This window comes from Tenebrio molitor, chromosome 1 (assembly GCF_963966145.1).
Source record: "Tenebrio molitor chromosome 1, icTenMoli1.1, whole genome shotgun sequence".
Taxonomy (NCBI): Eukaryota; Metazoa; Arthropoda; class Insecta; order Coleoptera; family Tenebrionidae; genus Tenebrio; species Tenebrio molitor.
Genome location: NC_091046.1, coordinates 37,459,926 through 37,478,082, shown reverse-complemented (window position 1 = coordinate 37,478,082; position 18,157 = coordinate 37,459,926). Strand labels below are relative to the sequence as shown.

Below are 18,157 nucleotides of genomic sequence, written 5' to 3'. Positions count from 1 at the left end.
TCGAGAGCTGAAATAGTTTACCAAGGTGTAGCCGAGGTGAACTAATGCTCGAGACAGGAAAGAAACACATTCCCACCGAGGTTTGTATTCTATTTTATTCGGAATCATTATAAACTAGGCAAAAATGAATAGGGAATTCCACAAATTTTCTTGGAAAGCAAAATAATTGCCCCAATCCTTCCACGTATTCTTAAACACTAAATAAATTTAAAATGTTACAAGTACTTGAAACATTACATTTAATCTGTGTATATTTATATTTCTAACACATTTCGTTACAAATTTTAAACTGTATTTATAAAAAATTCAAAAATGGAAAAATTCCCTATTCATTTTTGCCTAGTTTATTTTAGCAAATAAACAATTAATTTGGTGCAGTTTCATTTCTACCGTTTTTCGACAATTCGTGTACGCCACTGGAAAAACGTCATAACAGGGCGGAAAGTGACCTATTACTGACCAAGAGAGGGAAGAAAAGATAAAAAGGAATGGTTAACTTTCCGCCCTCGAATATGGTTAGGAATGAGACACAGGGACGGCTGGTGTATAAGTGCTGCAGAGCTGCAGAATTCTCCAAAAATTTTGTTATACATTCTAATTTTAATTTCAGTAATAAAACAGTGACATGATTAATTATTTTACGTTAAAAAAATTGAAAATGATTGCTATGCTGATGCTCCATTGTGACGCGCGAGACGAGTTCCATTAAGTCAAATGTTTTTATGGTCGGTGCCGCAGCTGGGCGGCTTTTATTGCATTGGGCCACTGGAGCTTAGCTGTGCCATTGTGCACCTCTTCGCAGTTCCTTCCAACCTCCCTTTCACCCCCACCCGCAAACGCGTCTACAATTCATTAGTTGGATTGAACGAGAAACTGAGCTGCAAAGGCATCAGTTCATGGAGTAATTTCGCTCGGTTGTGACGTAGCGTGTATTCATTCGGTGTAAAAACGTGCTGATTGTGTTAAAATTTTCGGAAATAAATACAGTAGGGCGTCGATTATTATCTAAATGGGACTGAGGATAGTGCCAATAATCGTAAAATATTGCTGAAATTAACAAAAAATGTATAACACACAGACTCAAATTTATAATAAATTCCGATGTAAGCGGTAATAATTTTAAATTAGGATTCAATGTTCTTATAATTAACATTCGGCTAATCAATACTTTACTGTAAACAAATTAATAAATTTGCAGAACACCCGCTTTATTTCACCACGAGCCGCGCGTGAATGCCCATATTACAATACGATTCCGAATAGAATACTATTACAATATACCCTGCTATGAAAGCACAGTATAGAGCTGTAAGAATTCTTACATGACATTCTCAAGCGCCATTAAAAAAACACTCATTTTGCGCACTTAATACAAAAATAACTATTTTTTTTTTGTGGTTCAGCTTATGAAATTTTTAAAAGTCCCGTGAAAAACAATCGGAATACAAAGTGCGGTAAATGCACGGAATTCTTGGTAAATGTCATCCAAACGTCAGCTTAGAAATTTTCATCTGCTTTTTTAAACTTTTTTTATTTAAGTATAAAATAACATTGCCAGTCATGCAGGATAGCACTGATAGCAGTCATGTTTCATGGGTGATTAAAATAACAGCTTTTGGTTAAACAAAGTTTATTATTGAACTAATACCACATATAACGAAAAAGGTTATATACCAAAAATGTAAGTATAATAATCACTACCCACCTAAGAACTTCTAAAGAAAATACACAACTACTATACTGTTTAAAGTGTAACTTATAGCTAAAACATCTATCAATCCAGCTTATCTAATAACATGTTTTCTGTTTAATCTCAGTTTAAAGTAAATATGTAACCTACATTTGATTGCAGTATTATTTAAACACGAACAAAAAGTGACCTATCGTATTTTATCATTAGATAACTGGACCTAACTCTGACTCTTACACGTTCCCACTCCGAACACACACATTTATTGAACAAGTTCACTTACAACCCTAGCTACATCATCATTATAACGTGCCAACAACGTAGCATTTAGATCTACATTCCAAAATCCCATATCCGCCAAGATGCACAAGTTCTTTGCGCGAGTGGACTCGGGATTCTCCGTGACCCAATGACCGTTTACCCACTTCCCAGGCTGAAAACAAAAATATAAAATGAACAATCTGCAGAAACGTGGCGCACGTTACTCACTTCAGCTTTCGGCGGTACGATCATGTTGATGACTGAACGAGCGGTATTTATAGCAGACGAGGCAACGTGAACTGCCCCGTTGACCAAATTTTCTGGTAAAATATGAACCGGCACGTTTTGGATGTGGGGATGATCTGGAGATTGCGTTGGTTGCTGCGGCGGAGCCGACGGAGTCTTGTCGTCTTTGCAAGGTGGCAAATTGCACGGCTTCGGTTTGTATCCAGACTGCTGATAATTGGGAACGTGCTGATACTGACAAGATGGACGTTCAGGAGAGCGGCAGCAAGTAGGGTGCTGATCGGAGTTGGTAGGTGTCTGCGACGGTGTTACGGTTTGATCCAGATGTCCGTACAGGTCGCTCACTAAATGCGGTGCGCAAGTATTATGAAAATCGGCGATTGTGTACTGAGAATCGGACTGTGACCAAGTGTAACTCTGAGAGGGATCTGCTTGCACAGGTTCTACCTTGTTGGTGGGCGAATATACTTTTTCCCCACTTTCGTATTGTTCGCCTGAAGATACGACTTCGAAACCGGGATTGTTTTGGGGGAAAATGAACAGTCTCCCGTTGGAGTTTACTTCTGAAAAACAAGTGCCAGCGGCTGAACAGTGCGACATGAAAGATTTTGCTTCCTGAAGATTTTGTTCGAGGTCTGCAACCTCAGCCTCTAGTTTGGCAGATAATTCTTCTTGAATGTTGGGTTTGGGTGTACTCGTTTCAATCCTTTTGTCTTCATCTTCTGGAACCAGCGGACCTGGAGCTTCTTCGGCGTGTGCCAAGAAATCGGGACGCAAAATATATTTCGGTACTGGCATCTTATTACCATCAATTGTGATATAAACGTATCCTGCAATTAACAATGTGACTCGCAAATACATTATTTTTCTCGCAATATGAATCTTACCTGAATTTTCGTCTTTGTCATCACAGTCTGGAGCGTTCAGAACATCGTAACCGCTGCTCAAATCGGAGGAAGCTTCACTGGCAATTTCAGAAATAGATTCTCCTGAAGAATTATTATTAACCGAAGTTGCGTTGTTATTATTATCTTCGTTTAAATCTGCATCTCTTTTTTGAATATCGTCGTCTTTCTTGTCATCATCCTCTTTATCGGCTTTGTCTTCCTCCATTTCAATATCTTTGGAGCTCTTTGACAGATCAACAATTAGATCTTTTTCGTTAATGCCGTATACGTTGGTTTTCTGCATTTGAACCTCCATCGTGCGATTTTCTTCGAAAATTCTTGGTTTTCCGTAAGACCACAGACTTTCCCAATCTGAATCTGAATCCAGATTCGGCATGCCTTCAATTTTTATATCTTCAAATCTTCTACTTAAATCTATCACAGCGGTGGCGCTATCTTTATCCAAATCAGTCTGTGTATTTCGGACGGTAGCAGATTTTTCTAGCCCTTCAGAAAAATGATCGAATGAAGAAGAATGTTTTATGTTTTCAACGTGGCTTCTGGGAAGTTTTTCCTCAATCACTTCAGATTTCGTGGTAGGAACTTCTTTTGGTGGGGCAACGTTTGGAAACACGGGTTGTTCGTTTGGTTTTTCTGGTGTACTTGCAGTGCGACTTGTACAAGTACGGATTCTATTTCCAGCTAAATCCACCCCATAGGGGAAATACAGAACTTTATTGGGACCTTGTATGACCGGTACGGTCTTATTCAAAATTTTCGATTCTTTAAATAGGTCACTGACATTTTGCACTGCTTCCATTTTAATTTTCTTGCAAGTTGCACTGTCTGTAATGTAGGTGAGTGGTAACTGAACCACAACGCAGCAGTTCAAAGCACGACCAAAGCGGACGTCTTCGTCGTAAAAGTTCCAGTAACTTTCATATTTTCCGGATTTTTCTGAAAGCAAACATGGAATTCAGAACTGTTATAAATTCAATGACATCATTTTTTAAACAAACAAACAATTGGATGCTCTCGTTTTAACTTTCAACACAATTTAATATAATTATGTTACATTTAGCAGAAGTTACTTAACCACCTACAACTTCTCATAAGTGCTATTGTTCCCGGGACCATTTACTTACTAGGTATTTCGAAGCGAACGGAAATGGTTCCTTTCTCTCTTGGCTTCAAGGGGGGACAACGGATGACATTGACGTGAGGCTTCATTTCAGCTGACCCCCAAGTCAAGCGCAATTCAGTCTAAAAATCGGTAGAAATAATTTACGTGAAACAAACACTAGCGTTGGGGGGACCTACTTTCGAAGTCCACGGCAATTTTCCATTATTCATCACTTCCCACTTATGGAGATAAACCTCTCCACCGACCATTTGTTGCAGGGTTGCTGTATCTGCTCCAGGCGCAAGACAAGCGTTCATGAGTGGTACACCATCGACGTCGAGTGCAATTTGTGGGTGCTTATTAGCGATGTCATCCTGTTTAACACTTCTGACTTTACCAACTGGTCCCTTCGCCTGTCGGCCTTCGTCCTTGGCTTCTTCGTCGATCTCGAGGTGGGCAAAACCCTCAGAATCAATGAACAAAAACGGATTTTTTGGTTGGCGATGTTCCTCATTATCGAGTTTGCTTATTAAAGCTTGCTTCTTTTCTTTTATTTTCTTTGTCTTGGCGTCCAGTTTGTCCAATTTCATTTCTAGTTTACGATCATACTTCAACGTCTTCAAAAGTTCCTTACTAAAATACATTTGCATGCATAAAATGCGATTTAAAGTCACGCAAACCTACTCAATCGGAGTTTCTCCGAGTATCATGTGTTTTCGTCCTCTTTTAGAACACTCGGGCTTGTTTTTCTTTGGAACAGAAGCGACTCCAACGGGTACTTCTTTCTCTTTACAATTAGCAATGTTGGAAGAGACAGCAAAAGTTACCTCTTCAACAACATCTCGTTTAAACTAAAACAATTATTACAAAATAAAACAAAAAAACTCTTTGATATGGGTAGTTTTGTTTCGAGTTTATTAAAAAAAGATCAAAATTATTTCTGTCCGTTTCAAGAAAACGTAACTTCTGAGAGCAACTTTGTGACTACATATTGATTTTATTTTCTTAAAGAAAAATACATTTTGGTAGAATTGAGTCAACTCCTTAAAAATGTAGCAAACATTTAAGTGATTTTTTACTGGAAATATACCACCTACACACGTTCCATCCTACATCTAGAACACTAAAAATTTTATTATTCAAAATTTATATTTACAAAGCATTTTTTGTAAAAGTATGTAATATTATTTAATATTCCGTTCAGCGATATGACACACTGTTTGGATGCAAGTCGTAAACACAATAGTCACTGATAAATCAGTTTGAAGTGTGGGTGAGTAATCAATGTTTATTGCAATGACTGTGAATCACGTGTTTTGTTGTTACTTAATTAATAAATTATTTTCAAGGGGGATATTCACAATCCGGCTTAAAAAAATGAAATTTCACGCAAACTTGAATTTGTCTTGTTTGACAATTACAAATTATATACCCTATTGTCACCAAACAATAGAGCAAAAAGATCGTGTTTGCATCGTTACGAACTACATGTCCTTGTATTCTGCATTTGTGTGTATTTCTCGAGCTGTAACAAACTGTGTAAACTGTAAACAAGATTAATAGTAACGCTCTTCGTTAACGTGTACTAAAACCTATTCGTTTTTAAAATTGTAACTGAACCCGGACAATTTTTCTAGTATCAAGTAAAGTGCATCTGGGCTGCATTATATTGTAAACTAGCTGACTTCGTACCGCCTCAGATTGATTGTCGATGCGCGCACAATGACAAACGACATAACCTTTCAAAATGAATTTTTTTCATAATTTTTTTTATTCGTGAATTTTTCCTATGTTTTAATAGTTATTCTGCTATTCAGGGCGGAGACAAATCGAACAATTATATTAGGTATAAAAATCTGTCCAGCCGTTCTTGAGTTATAAATGGGGCAGCTAACCCGACTTTGTTTTATGTATACAGTATGTCCCCGGATTGAGTTTACAAGAGGGAAAAAAAAATTTTTTTGATTTTACGCAAAAACTTCAGAGGAATAGCATTTTTTGCTTCATCTAAAACCCCCATTTCTGTTATTAAAAAGTCTTTTTCAACACAGAGGAAGACTTAACATTAAAATCAAAGAATATGCAGAATAGTTATTTTTATATTAAGTGCGTGAAGAGAGTGTTTTTTGTGCATGAAAAGGTCTTTTACGCCGAGACGAAGGTCGAGGCAGTATAAGCCTTTGAATGCACAAAAACCTCTTCGCGCACGAAATATAAACAATATTTTTTCTATAATTGATTCAAAAAATAGAAATTAAAAATTCAAATTTTTGAAGGAACTCTGAAGTTTCAATGCAGTGACCATGTTGCTAGGTAACTAATAAAATACAGTGCGCGAAGTGAAACACAGAAATAGTCGTGTGCGTGAAATCGCATTTCACACACTGTTTTGTATGGTTTCTATGGTTTCGATCTTACTAACAATGCAAAAAGAAATACACGTTAGAAAATGACCCACTTCAGGCACCGATAACTATGCGTGAATTTCAATTTTTTGAATCAATAATAGAAAAAAAATATTTTCCTTTTTTTTTGAAAAAATCTAATGATAATTGAATATAAAACTATTCTATTAACTATGCGCCGTTTTCTGTACATCATTCAACCCTGTATCGAAGTTTAAGCTTCTGAACACCCATGCCTGATACATAACTCTTGGGAAATTTTTCATTAAATTTTGTAATTATGTGACAAAAACCGGTCCAACATTGGATTAAATAAATTCTTTGTTCTAAAGACAACATTTTGCAACAGTAATAAGTTGTTTGTCAAAAAACCAGGCCAATTGTAATAAAATTTATAACATATGCAAAAAAATAGTGTGTACAACCAAGGCGGTCTCTATTTTAAAATAGAGACCGCCTTGGTAAAACACATTATGAAAGTCTCTTTTTTTCACTTATTTGCTTAATAGAATTTTGTATTTAAACCCCATTGATTTTAATACTCTGTATAAAGTAGTTCGGCCCCCTGTAAATTCTAATAAATTCTTCGATGTTTCCAGTAGAGTGTCTAAAGTAAAAAAACTCGTTTTTGCTGTTTAGCGCACGAATAATTTCGGTCAGATCTCTTTTAAAAAAATCATTTCACTTTTCTCATTTTCCTCTTTTTGTAGTCGTAGTATCCTCCAGGTTCTTTTTTGTAATTATGCAATATATAACAGATCTTCCCACCTATAAATACAGTTTAGGATTTAATCGAATACAAATTCATTGTTCTCACATTAAAGATGTCCATCAATCTATTAAAAAATCGCATCGTTAGGTACATACTTAGATCGGGCCTATCTCGTTTAAAATGTGTGTAGCACTTCAACACACTACATTGTCTCGAAAGACACAACTTTTGGCATTATGCACTTGTATTAAACCCTTTAAATTATTATTTTGTGTTGTTTAAATTAAAATACATTAGAAAAACGTCAAAATGACATTTATTGATAACTTTTTGTTTTAGAATCATCTTGCAACCTATATACCATTCACGATGTTTTGGCATAAGGGGAGGCTATGATTTCATTTTTTAACGTTGGATACATGTTTGATTTCTGTCATCTCTACTATCACTAAAGTGCCTGACATGCGGACCTATCAAAATGAAAGTAACATGTTGCCGCATTTACCGTAATCATAATTAAGCGACTTTAAAACGTATTGATGGTGTTTGTATTAGACTGCAGAACATATTTTCAGTAAGTTACAATGAAGTCAAGTTTTTTTTTGTGTATAAATTAAATCGTAGGTGAGTACAAGATAAATATGTAGCACGGATAGTGAAGGAAGAAACAACGACCCAATTGAAATGGCACAGGGGTTTTACAACTTCGCGATAGAGTTGTGAATTTATGGCTTGAGTCTATTTTGAAATGTACTCCTGAAATTTGCCAACATTTTTGTAGATATTGTAAAGAACTTATTTCGGAAGATTGGGCACAGTTAGTGTGAAATCTTTCATTTGAAAACGTTCTTCCTGTAATAATTTCATTAGGAGAATCTGACTCGGAATTTAATTGGGATTTTGATGCAGGTAATGATGATTCAGAATTTTCTAATGAAATTATGGAAGTTGAATAGTTTTGTTCTTTTTTGTCATAGACGATGGGTGTGTAAATATTTTGCAGAAAGATTGGAATAAAGTAAGGCTTAATAAGTAGGTAAAAGATTTTATACAATCTAGTTATAGGAATGTTTTGGTTAAAATGATAAATTCATTGAGAAGTTACTAACTGGTTGGTTAAGACACTGTATAGGTGGGTTATCTAAGTGGTGCATAAATTAACAGGAGCCATTTCATCTTTCGGTCCCGGTCCCTACTATTCTGTAGTCTGTTCAAGTCAGTTTCCTGTTTTGTTAAATTGGATTAAAAATGTGTGAGTATTTTATATTGCAAAGTATTAAAACTGACAACAATGCACTAGACAATGACGCAGTTTATAACCTCAAACTTAGAAAAAAATAACCTAATTCAACGGACAGCTTTACTGCCAACTTAAATGCACTTTTTCCATAGCCTTCCCTTATGCCAAAACATCGTGAATGGCATATAGCATTTCAAATTTAGTGAAAAAAGGTTCACAACCAAAATGAAATGAAATATGTAGACTACGTCCACTGATAGAATGCATTTTTTTAAATATCCTTAGATAACAAAATCTCCAAACCATAACATTAAAATACCGGGTGATCAAGAAGGGCTGTTTAAGTTGGTAGTACAATTAAGAAAATTTTTTAATTCGGTTATTTATAACACTGCAACTGGATATGTTTTGTTGGTTTATTTGACAAATATCTGATATATTGGGTGATTCAAAATGATTGTGGCCAAGTATGGCAACTATGTACGAACATTTATGTGGCAACTGTGTGGGTAGGGTAGAGTTGACATTTCCTTGACAGTTCATAGTCGCGCAATTTTGTAAGTTGTCAAATCAATGTGTAATGGAATTGAAAAAATCAAATGCACGCTTATGAAATGTCATACAAATGTCAACTCTACCCCATTCACACAGTTGCCACATAAATTTTCGTACATAGTTGCCATACTTGGCCACAATCATTTTGAATCACCCAATATATGCCGTTCACGATTATTTTAAACACGCAGGAGGCCCCGATATTTTTTTGTTAGATTGCCGTCAGGTCCTGTCATATGACGTTTCGTTTTTAAATATTCGCATTGTTGTCAATTCCGTCATTAATTTAGTTAATAAGAATTTACTCAGAACTGCCCCTACAAATATGTATGTTTCATTTCAATTACAATTTTACGATTATTGTTCCTAATGCGTTCAATTATTTAAAAAATGTAACAACTTGGGAGCAGTGTTCGGTTGAATTATAACCTAAAATAGATTTATTAAGACAAATCACAATACTGCCAACTAAAATGTCAGATTTTCATAGATAGTCCGAATTTGAAATAATCGTGAATGGTTTATAGGTATATCATTAATAACGACAAGCCACCAACAACCGGAAGTTACTCCTGTTATACGATTTAAAATACGATCCAGTGTTACCAACTTAAAGTCCTTCTTGATCACCCCGTATTAGAAAGTATCGTACAGTCCATTCAAAAATCAAAAAACCACCAACGTCGCATTTTCCTCGATAATTATTATCGGCAACGCTGTCTAGTGTAAAATTAATTTTTAGGTTAAATGTTTTCTTTTTCTGGCCAGTTTTCAGTAAAAATATGTAATAAGAATTAATAAATAAACGCTAACCAATAATAAAATAATTTGAACGAAATTGAAAGCAACTGAATTTTATATTGAATCAAATAAATGTAATAATTCAAGTTACCAATATAGTATGAAAAAATAACTGCCTAGGGTTTTTAAATTTTACCAACATAAAGCAACAGGTGGTGGTTTTTCGATTTTTGAATGGACTTTAGATTGTGTTGGTAATATCTTGAAGCATTCGCGCCACTGATTCTCATTGGTTGTTTAAAACCCACGCGAAAAATAAATTATATGACATTTCAAATTTGAAATTGTCAGTTCTGTCAAGTGGCATTTAGATTTGTGATTTTTCATCTTTAGAGCTTTGTTTTGCGATTCTCTGGTTTTAAAAGTTATTCGTTTTGATCGTGTTGCTGTTTTGATCTGTTCCGTTGAGATTTTTTGTTGATTTTTTAAAATTTGTGAAGTGAGTACGTGCCTCAAGAATCTAGCTCTATAGTCCAGTTTTTACCCTTTTGCGATGACGTCATTATCTAGTAACTTCACGTATGATTGAGCTAGGATCAGAAACAAATTTAAATTGATCATAAATAATTATAATGTTTCAAAGTTGTTGACAATTGCTTCGAAAGGTTATGTTTGTAATCAATGTAATAAGTGAAAGAAATTAAAAATTGTCAAATTGACAGGAGCATAAAATAACCTCAAAGTGACCATCAATAAATAAACGTGCCTTTTTTTTGTTTTTTTCTGTTTTTTTTCGTTTCAATAAAGAGAAAGCGAGGAAGAAAATCGTGACGTCACCTCAAAAGGGTAAAAATTGCACTATATTTATGATCAATTCAAATTTGTTTCTGATCCTAGCTCAAACACACGTGAAGTTACTAGATAATGACGTCATGAAATAATGGGTAAAAATTAGACTATAGAAGGTTACGTTTGAAACAGAACACTTGATGGATGCTGCACAATATCACATGTTGCAAGATAAGTTACCATTTGAAAGAATTTGCGCTGATCGATTCCCATGGCTTTCATTGACGTCATAAAAAATATAACATGTAACATCAAGTGAAGAACATACAGGTTATTTTTGAAATACATGTGCAAAAAAGAAGGGAATTGGTCGTGATAAGTAGAAGTCATAGAATTGAGCCACAAGCCGTAGGCGCGTGGCTTAAGCAAACGAGTGTGAAATCGAATTTTCAACACGTGGTATACACGATATTTTTCCGACGACCACAAAAAAAAAAAAACGCTAATATTCGGTATTCCTTCAAACTTCAAATATTATTCGACAGAGCTGCGGACAAAACATACATTGGTGGCCATTACAACTGTGTGCAATCATTTCATTGCGCACAGGCTAGAAGGTATCTGATTGGCTAACCAGTTTCATTGCACACGGGTTCGCTATTTGCATGCAATAGCCAACTTTCAATAATAGTTATTTGTGCGAATTTACGCATTTTTCATAGTGGTCGTCGGAAAAAAAATAATCCTATTTATTTAGCAACAACCAACAATGGTATATTATATGTATGACAAGGGACTAAAGTGCATCTTTTCATTCAGAGTCGAAGTTTACTGCACGAGCACACTGATTACACGAGGAATGCAAAGTTACTTTAGTCCCGTGTACACAATAATGTCCATAATCGCAAAATAAATTTGGGTACAAAGAAAAAGCAAAACACTACAAATTTGTGCAAAGTCATTACATGAGTAAATGGCGTATAACTGTCAACGTGACTTTATTCAGTGTAGGTGGGTGCAATCAATGTAATACGTAATGTTTTAATTTAAAGTAGGAGTATTAGATTTACCTCTTTATCAAATTTGATAATTAAACGAGGGTTCCCAAACTTATCGTTTTTTCCATGCATTTCAATAACACTGTATACATACATACAGAGGTTAACAAACACAAACATTTAGAATTGTTTACTTTCGGAATATTATCTGTGAACGTTTTTCACTTTGAGATTTCAATACTTTTAAATTCACTTCTCTTTACTCAGAAAATTAATACTCGTGAGTTAATTTTATGAATATTTAAATCTTTATCAAACTGTTCCGGAAGCTTGTCAAGAAAACAATTTATTGTGTTCACGATCCATTGAGTTATAATATAGAGTACTAAAGATGAATCATCTACTTACATAATTATATACAATGGCGGACAAAAAATTTCGTCCACAACTGTCATTTCACTCACGTATGCTGTAAAGCAGCCTTTACGAACAAATAACCTCACTTTACATGTTGACACTTGACATGTGTCAATCAAATTGTGTCTATGTTCTTATGGGTGACAGTAATAAATTTGCAAACGTCAATCAGAATGACAATAAAGGTTAAACTACACTCAATTTTTGTGAAATGACAGGAAAAGGGTATACGAAATTTTTTGGCCGGAATACTACAGTTGCGGCCAAATAAAAGCGACCACTAAATTGACATTTTTGTCATCTTTATAAGTTTTGGTAATTTAGGCTTTTAAAATGAAAGTTTCTCGGGTAACAAGAGACCCATACCTGTGGCACAACATAACACTGACGGATGATGTCAATTTGAAAAATAGTTAATTATTACAATAGAAAAAATTGCTGCCCAGTTTTATTTGGCCGCAATGGCCGAAATGACAATGTTGTTTGACCTAAAGTATGTTCCGTTACTCGACATCTGCAATCGAATTTCTGGTTAACTGCAGTTAACTGTTCCGATACTACCAGATTCCTGAAATATGGATAGTTACGGAATGGCTGTCAACTGAAGATGTATCTAACTTATCTGTCACCAAAACGACTGGCGAATTTAGTCCGGTCATTTCGGTTAAAATATATTTTTTACATAATGCTTATGACAATGTTAACTGATCACTACTATTCATAACTAAAGATTCTTTATAATTGTTTTCGTGCCTCCGGCCGGAATTCGGTAATTTGTAGATCTCGAAATCATCCAGAAACACATGCCTTGCCGGCTTAGTCCGGCAAAACGTAGGGATTTTGAGTTGTCACTTATCATCGGTTTCGGTTGGCATGTGTTATCAGAATTTCTGTCAAGTGTCAATGATAATTCTGTGCATGGCTCGTTAAAAATGTTTTTTATATTTACAATAACGTACAAACTACAAAGAAGCAATATTTAACTAAAATTAATTCATTAAAATTACGTTTTAAGTGTTTTGAGCCACTTCTTGAATATGGGCTTGATGTATTCATTACACCAAATGTTTCAGGAAAATGTCCAAAAAAAAAACAAATTAATTAAATTTAATAAATGTCAGGAATCAAGAGCGATGTTGATTTTACATTTTAAATGTTTGTGTTGCCAACACAAAAAAAAGTCCCTAATACCAATTATTAAGATAATAATTGCTTTAATTTTTATTTCACAAAAATCCCCAGAAGCCGGCAAAATTTTTTTGTGGATCACACGTCTAGCAAACCGTACTCATAAACGTACAGTTTCTGGCCTTGTGATACAAATAACTATTAATACCTTTTATCAAGCAACTTGATTCAAAACGAAACAAGAATCCGTAAGTATTTTACAACAAATTTAAATTTCGTGTCAAAAGCATAACCAGACCATTCCTTTAGTACTACGCCGGCCAAAAAATTTTAGCCGTCTTTTTCTGTCATTTCAAAAATAAAAATTGTAATCCATACTTTATTGTCATTATGATTACCGTCTTGATTATGATTGGTATTTTTTGGGTGGTAAATTTCAAAACTCGAAATTATTTTGGCATTTTCTGTACACAGAACGTTTACCTCAGGTTATCTATGTACGACTGCTCTAATTTTGTTCACTCATGTCGGATTTTTGGAATATGGAGCTTTAAACAGTTTTTCTTTATACCATACTGTTATTAGGATTTATCAGTACTCAATGCTTGATTGATATGACACCTATAACAGTCTAGGCCGTTATTTTTGCTGCCGTTGCTACGGTCACGGCACAAATGACAACTAAATTTAATTTTTGAAGTATAAACTATAAAACAACATACGGCCGATATGAATACATATAACAGACTCGGTTGATTATAAAATCTCGGGTCCGCCTCGTTTTTACAATATCTCAACCTCGTCTGTTATATGTGTGGCGGTCGTGAAAAAGTAGGTAAGTCAAATAATTTCAAAAATGAGTTAACGATGTTTACACCTTAATAATAAATCATGGAATTAAATAATTCAGATTTTCACAGTTTAAAATTTACTTATATTGAAAGCAAGTACAGGTAGAAAGAAGTTTCTATTTAATTACAAGATTTTAGGAATGATGTGGAATTTTGAATCGTTGCCCTGAAAAATTAACATTTTCGACTTACCTACTTTTTCACGACCGCCACAGAATAACCCATATCGGCCTAATACCGTTATATACTATTTCCGTTGACCGCTTGTTAATTTCAATATTAATGAATTATTTTGTCTAAAATATAGTGTATTAATGGACCTCATTAATACACTATTTTTCATTAATCAACGATTTTTGTGATTTTGACGTTTTGATGATATTTTGATGTATAAACAACCTCGAACATGTATTGTTTGCACTTACCAACACTGCAGCAGGGTTTTCTATATTTTATAGCTCCATAACTGCACAATTACGAATTCACTTTTTCAAAAGTCGACCTTTTTGGTTATAATTGGCATGTCATATTTTTCAAAGGTAACTAGGTTTTCTTAGCAACCGTGATTTTTACGTGAAATTGAATGAATTCTGACACTTTTTGTGGAAAAGTGAATAGAAAGTGTTGAAAAATTTAAAAATGGCCTACCCTGGGGACAAAAAAGGATGAAGGTATTTTATAAGGTCTCATCTTTATCGAAAAAGATGAAATTGCTTTTGATTTGGCTTTAATTTGAAATTTTGTCACAAAAAAAAAAGTTTGCGTACAACGAAAAATTTTTGTAATCAACTCTTTTGTTAATGGGCGATTAATAATCTCAACTATTAAAGGCACTCACTCGCTACACTCGTTCGTGCTTTAAACAGTTTCGATTATTAATCGCCTTCATTAACAAGCTATCGGGCCTTCAAATAAATATATATTTATATATATATTAAGAGTAGGCCTAGGCGACATTCTAATTCTGTTAACAGTGTAAAGTAATTTTTGTAGGTAACCAATTATTCTCCGGAGTTACACAGGTTACATAGTAAGCTTTTTCCCAATTTCATATTGTCATATTCCGGGGAGGGGATATAGGGAAAATGCACTACAAAAATTAAAAATATTTTCTAACCTAATTTTATTTCGTTAAAATGTCAGACGTTTCTTGTGTCATTTTCTACGCTGGAAAAATGTTGCAAACAATTGAATTTCCATAGGTTGCTCTAAATATAAATTTATTTGAAGGCTCGTTAGTTTATTAAATAACTATAAATTTGGTGCGATTCTGTTTTAAAATTTACCAATATGGCTATATAACAAGGTTGTAGTTGCTATGATATGAAGCTGTTGATTGGTTGTATCTATGCAAGATCAATGTTGTTCAATAACAATATTGCTAAATTTTGAAACAAAATCGCACTAATTGATTGACAGAATAACAATGTGTGTTAAAATGACAAGAATCGAAAGTGGGGTTACGGGGCCCTAAGGTTTATTTACACTTTACGTGAATGTCAACATAGTGACGGCTAAAATTTTTTGGCCGCCATAGTACCTAGACCTACCAGATTTTCAGTAACCAAACTATCAGCTGTCATCGAAATACCGGTTACTTACCGACTGGAACGGGATATAGGTACTCCTAATTTTCAAAAATTGTATTTGAAAATTTTACTAAATTTCGTAATAGCAAATAAAACGTGCCTTCTAAATCACAAAACTGAACTGAACACCAAAATAAAATAGTACATATTTTGAAATTTCAGCAGACTAATTTTGCATTTTTCTTTCACAAAGTGTAATGGCAAATTATGACTTGTTAAATTTTATTATTTGCATCTATGCAATTGCATTAAAAATTCAAAATATAGGATTTCAATGTAAATATGCAGTACAAAAATAAAAATACAGCCAATGCAATGCAGAAAAACTGAGGCTTTTATAAACGTTTTGTTGTTCATTTTAAAATGTAAACAATTTACTGACCCTCTAATCAAGAACAGCATTCAAGTATTTATTTTAATATGTGATGTTTCCTTTAAGTTAAAGGCTAAACTGTGAGTCACAAATATTGCATAATGTTATGCATGATCAATATTTCAATTATAATTCTCAAATTATGATCAAGTTACCTGTTTCATGTAGTTAATAAACCACTCAGGGGGTACATCTGCATTGCTGTTGATGGAATTATCGAATTGCGTTTCCACATCATTCGAATGTTTTCTCCCCATCTGACTTGAAATTTTGTCCAGCTTGAGGAAAATGATTTCTCCCAATCTCGCCTTCAGACGAAACGCACTCAGAGCGATCTCAAACCACTCTTGGGAATCAATAACCCACTCCTGCCCATTGTCAGTGAGATACGTAACTTTCACGTCATTGTCAGCAACACCGGAATTTTTCAGCTGCAATTAAACGCCATGTTGGACTACTTGTTTGGGAATTAATTATTAAAACACTCACCAAATACGATTTGAACATCTCGAAGTTCGAGGTGGTAGTTGGGGTGTCATACATGCCGATCACGTTGGATTTGTCGCCTCCATTGTCCAGTTTGTGTCTCCATTGTAAGTTAAAAATAAGCTCGGAAGCTTTCTTTTTGGTGCCCATTTCTGGCAAAACTGTAAGTGTTGATTGAGAAAAACTAATATATTGTAAAATTCACTTGTCAAGTTTGTTTGCGAAGAAGATATCGCGACAACAATTCTTGTTTACACAACACCGGGTACTTCCCTCTGTTGCACTTTGCAATCGAATATGAAATATGTCCGGAGTTGAATAAAAACAATGACCTGTCATAACATCAACCTCGTTACAGAAGAAATTATCCAATGAAAACAATCGGCGTGAGCATGCGCCCAAAAAAACTACGCATTAATTTTAGCATTTTCATCCTGAACATGGCGTCATGTGTGGCGGCAAGTTTAAAATTGGGCTTAACACAGTATGTAGAATTAACATTGTGAAATAAGTGTCAAAAATGTACCAATAATTCCTGACATTTTAGACACCAGATCTATTTTTAATGATGAAGTTTAATTTTATTTTTTAGTAACACGATATTGTTTCTTTTCGTCATAGATACAGATTGTGAAAAACAACTCATATCTCCCTTGGGATTTGTCAAATTTTTTCGCCCTCCACATTGTTGACAACAAACTCATGAGAACGAAACTATAGCAACCACATATTCACGCAATCTTCCCTGCTAAATATTTTTAATAAAATTTTAACTTTTAAGTGCAGAGACTAAAAAATAAAATATTGTATGCACCACGGGGAATATTCATGTTTTCCCCTCGGTTGACTTATAATTCCTCGGGCCAAGGGCCCTCGGATTATAACCACGTCAACCTCAGGGAAAAATCATGTTCATATCTCCCTTAATGCATAAATATCTATTTAGTTTCTCTTTGTTTACAACTGTGCAGTAAATACCTATAAAAGCTAGTATGAAGTATGTACAATATTTAATATTAAACTTTAATTAACGTCTAAACCCGAGTGTTTAATTTAATTGTGCCTAAAACCAATATCTGTTGAACAGATTCTCATTTTGTTCTAGAAATGTTTTGCTTCCTACACACGTGACTTGCATAATGTTATCTAGGCATAGGCAAATGAGATTGTTCAGTGCTTTAAATTGATTTTCTCAGCTGAATTCGTTTTTTAAACATAAATTGGTATGATTAATAAATGATTCACTAAAATTTATGAGATAAGAGTTGACAGTTCACAGAGATAATTTCTCGTTTTCTATTTCTTGTTAAGCCAGTAGAGCATTTTAATCAAATCAAAACATAAAATTAATCATTCTTCTCTTGATTTTATCGTACCTATTCTGACGTGTAACCTAGTGTCATTCCGCGTGGAGATAATGAAATGAATGATTTAGTAATGCAACAAAAAATTTTTGGAAACATGTATTTATTCGGGTGAAAACGTGATGGTAGTTAGTTAAGTTATAATTTTTATCTTCAAACGTCATAAAAGTAACAAATTGTGTCACTCAAATGACAAGGTAAAAGTGTCATTTTATGTGATTAAACACATAAAATAGCAAAATTGACTATTTTATGCCAAATCACATAAACTACAAAAATCAAAAAGTTCAACGAAATCATTT

General features: G+C 34.2%; 1 protein-coding gene across 3 annotated transcripts; it reads right to left on the bottom strand.

Moving 5' to 3' along the window:
- Positions 1 to 1,613: 1,613 nt before the first annotated feature.
- On the bottom strand, positions 1,614 to 16,839 carry LOC138122314 (next to BRCA1 gene 1 protein-like). 3 transcript variants are annotated; one of them, XM_069036534.1, is made up of 9 exons: positions 16,697 to 16,839; positions 16,495 to 16,643; positions 16,161 to 16,436; positions 4,892 to 5,058; positions 4,405 to 4,840; positions 4,230 to 4,347; positions 3,085 to 4,041; positions 2,180 to 3,027; positions 1,614 to 2,123 (listed from the first exon to the last, which is right to left on the bottom strand). In XM_069036534.1, the coding sequence occupies exons 2-9, from the start codon at positions 16,639 to 16,641 to the stop codon at positions 1,953 to 1,955; spliced, it is 3,120 nt and encodes a 1,039-aa protein (XP_068892635.1). In that variant the 5' UTR covers positions 16,642 to 16,643; positions 16,697 to 16,839; the 3' UTR covers positions 1,614 to 1,952. The 3 variants fall into 3 exon arrangements, with proteins under 3 accessions (XP_068892635.1, XP_068892644.1, XP_068892626.1); XM_069036543.1 differs by having other exon boundaries at positions 16,495 to 16,652; positions 16,697 to 16,836; XM_069036525.1 differs by having other exon boundaries at positions 16,495 to 16,788.
- Between the last annotated feature and the right edge of the window lie 1,318 nt (positions 16,840 to 18,157).